At 54.4% G+C, this 2,631-nt stretch overlaps 1 protein-coding gene across 1 annotated transcript; it reads right to left on the minus strand.

The window, feature by feature from the left end:
• Positions 1-221: 221 nt before the first annotated feature.
• Positions 222-2,204, minus strand: FLRT2 (fibronectin leucine rich transmembrane protein 2; the record flags this gene model as incomplete). The annotated part of the gene is made up of 1 exon (XM_084240968.1): positions 222-2,204. The coding sequence occupies one exon, from the start codon at positions 2,202-2,204 to the stop codon at positions 222-224; it is 1,983 nt and encodes a 660-aa protein (XP_084097094.1).
• Positions 2,205-2,631: the final 427 nt, after the last annotated feature.

A 2,631-nucleotide genomic window follows, 5' to 3' on the forward strand; every position in this document is an offset into this window, starting at 1 on the left:
AAAAGCAAAGAGTTACAAAACCGTTTGTAATTAACTTGAAATAGAAAAGATAGCACTTTTTTTTAAATCCCATTATATAGTACACCGTATAAATTACAGAGTATTCAAATGCACAAATGCATCTGTGTAACATTTATCAAATGTAATTCGCGTGTCTGTATGTGCACACACGTGTGTGTTCTCAGGTGGCCTGTCCGCCTTGGGGACGCAGGGTCTGGCTGTCACGTGTGGCAGTGCTCCAGGTCCGGCACGCTGCTGTTGCAGTATCGCATGTTATTGGGGATGTGACAGTCTGTGTAATTAATGCCCCCATTTGGGGTGTATATGGGCTGCAGTCTGAAATCTCCTTTAAGGAGCTGATCGTTATTTAAGGAGACGATCTGAAAACTGGTTTCTGTCATCTCCAGGATGGAGTTGTCCTTCTTGGTGCCTGCCTCGCAATAGTCATCTTTCCGCCGGCCCCGGTTGTATTTCCACTTCTGGGAAGTGTAGCGCCCCTTTTTGTGCATATGCCAGCAAAAGACGCTGAGCAGGACCACCAGCACAAATATCACCGCGCCCCCGATCAGGCCCGCCAGCAGAAACGGGGAGCCGAGGCTGTGCGAGGTGGTCTGCTCGTGGCTGGACGCGGTGTTGCTGCCGTTGTTGAAGTAGGAGTCGTGGGTGGTGGCCTCCGAGCAGACCGTGTCCTCCACCGCGCGGTAGTTGAAAGCATCCAGCGGCACTAAACAAATCCGGTAGGTGGACCTGGGCTCTAAATTCACCAGGCTCAGGTGTTGCTTCTCGCCACTGACGATGCGCTCCTGCACGATGCCCCCGACTAAGCTGTGGCCCATTTTCACCCAGGTGAGTTTGTAGGCCATGACAGCAAAGAGCGAGAGCCAGCTCACTTGAATGGAAGTGTCATTCACAAAATGGATGGAGAGCTGGACCCTTTCCGAGATGGGTGGGGTCGCTCTTGCTCTGCTGTCCCAGTCTGGGATGGTGGGCGGTTTGGCGGTGGTGGGGCTCGGAGGCGTGGCGCTCCGGCCCGGGGTGGGGTCGGCAGGTGTGGGTGCCGGGGCGGTGGGGGAAGCAGTGGGGGGCGCGGGGGTGAGGCGCGGCAGGCCTGGCGTGGTGGTGGGGCATGACAGAAGATTCATATTCAGCTCCCTGACGGCCATGCCCCGCACTTGTTCGGGCCCTTGGCACATGAAACCCCGCACGTTGAGCGAGGAAGGGATGTATTTGAGCCATTCCGTGACCCACTTAATACTGCAGTCGCAAAACCAAGGGTTATTGCGCGCAGTGAGCTGCTTCAGGTTGGAGAGGTTATCGAAGACGCCCTGCGTCAGCATGCGCAGCTGGTTGTTGGAGATATCCAGCCTCTCCAGCTTGCGGAGATTCGCGAAGGCCGTCAGCGGGATGTGGTTGATCTGGTTGTCCTGCAGATACAGCCTGATCAGATGCGTCCCTGGGAGGTCAGGGGGCGGGTGGGAGAGCGAATTCCGCACGATGGAAAATTCCTTGAGCTTGGTGAGGTGGCTGAAGGTACCCTCGGCGATGCCCTTGTTGGTCAGGAGATTCCCGTCCACGATCAGACGCTCCAGGCTCGTGAGGTTCTGGAAAGCCATGTCCGAGATGACAGCGATGCGGTTCTCATCCACCCTCAGCTCTTGCAAGTCCACGGGGAGGCCGACAGGCACGCTGCTCAGGTGGTTCTTGGACAGGAACAGCAACTTGAGGCTGAGCGCCTCGCGGAAGGCCCCGTCTTCTACCCCCACTGTGGAGATGGAGTTGTCGTCCAGGTGCAGCTCCTCGAGCTTCAAGAGCTGGGCCAGAGCCGCGCGGGAAATGGTCTGAATGTTGTTTTCCTGCAAATGGAGGACGCGGACGTTCTTGGGAAGGTTCATGGGGAATTCGTCCAGTTGGTTGCCGTAAAGGTAGACGGTGTGCACTGACTGCACGTCGTGCAGCTCGGCGGGAAATCCAGCATTATTAATTTGGTTGTTGTGGAGGTAGAGTACGGTCACGCCCTCCGGGATCCCAAGAGGCACTGAGGTCAAGCTTCGCTCATTACAGTAGACAAAGTTCCTGTCGCAGCGGCACACGCTGGGGCACGTCAGGGTTTCTGACACTTGGGAGGAGAGCCCCAGGGAAATGAGAAGCCAGGATTTCAGGAAAAGAGCCCCATAGCTGGGCCACCGTGGGGTCTGTAGGCCCATTGCTGAAGTACAGAAATAAAAGACAATGGGATGGGTGAAAGCAAAAGCAAAAGCAAAAGCAAAAAAATGATAATAATAAATGACCAGATAGGGGTTCTGTCAAAGTCCAGAACACCAACTACAGGGAAAAGTCCCCAAGGACCTTGGTAAAAGAATCTTCCAGCAGTCTCTGGTCCTATCAGCCTGTGTGGTCTTTTTTTCTATTGTCCTCCATAGGGGAAAAAAATATTCAATGGGGAGAATTTTCCACGCAGGCAACAAGTGATAAGTTATCCCCACTCAACAAGGGCCCAGAGGGGCAGCTGGAACTTCTTCTTCCACTGCAGGTCAGACTGGCGTTGATCAGCCTCTGAACTCCTTGGTTAAGCTCAATCCACAATCTGTTGTAGGAGAGTAGAGAGAAAAGGGTCAGTTAGGGGGAGCAGTA

Source organism: Talpa europaea (genome assembly GCF_964194135.1).
Source record: "Talpa europaea genome assembly, chromosome: 8".
Taxonomy (NCBI): Eukaryota; Metazoa; Chordata; class Mammalia; order Eulipotyphla; family Talpidae; genus Talpa; species Talpa europaea.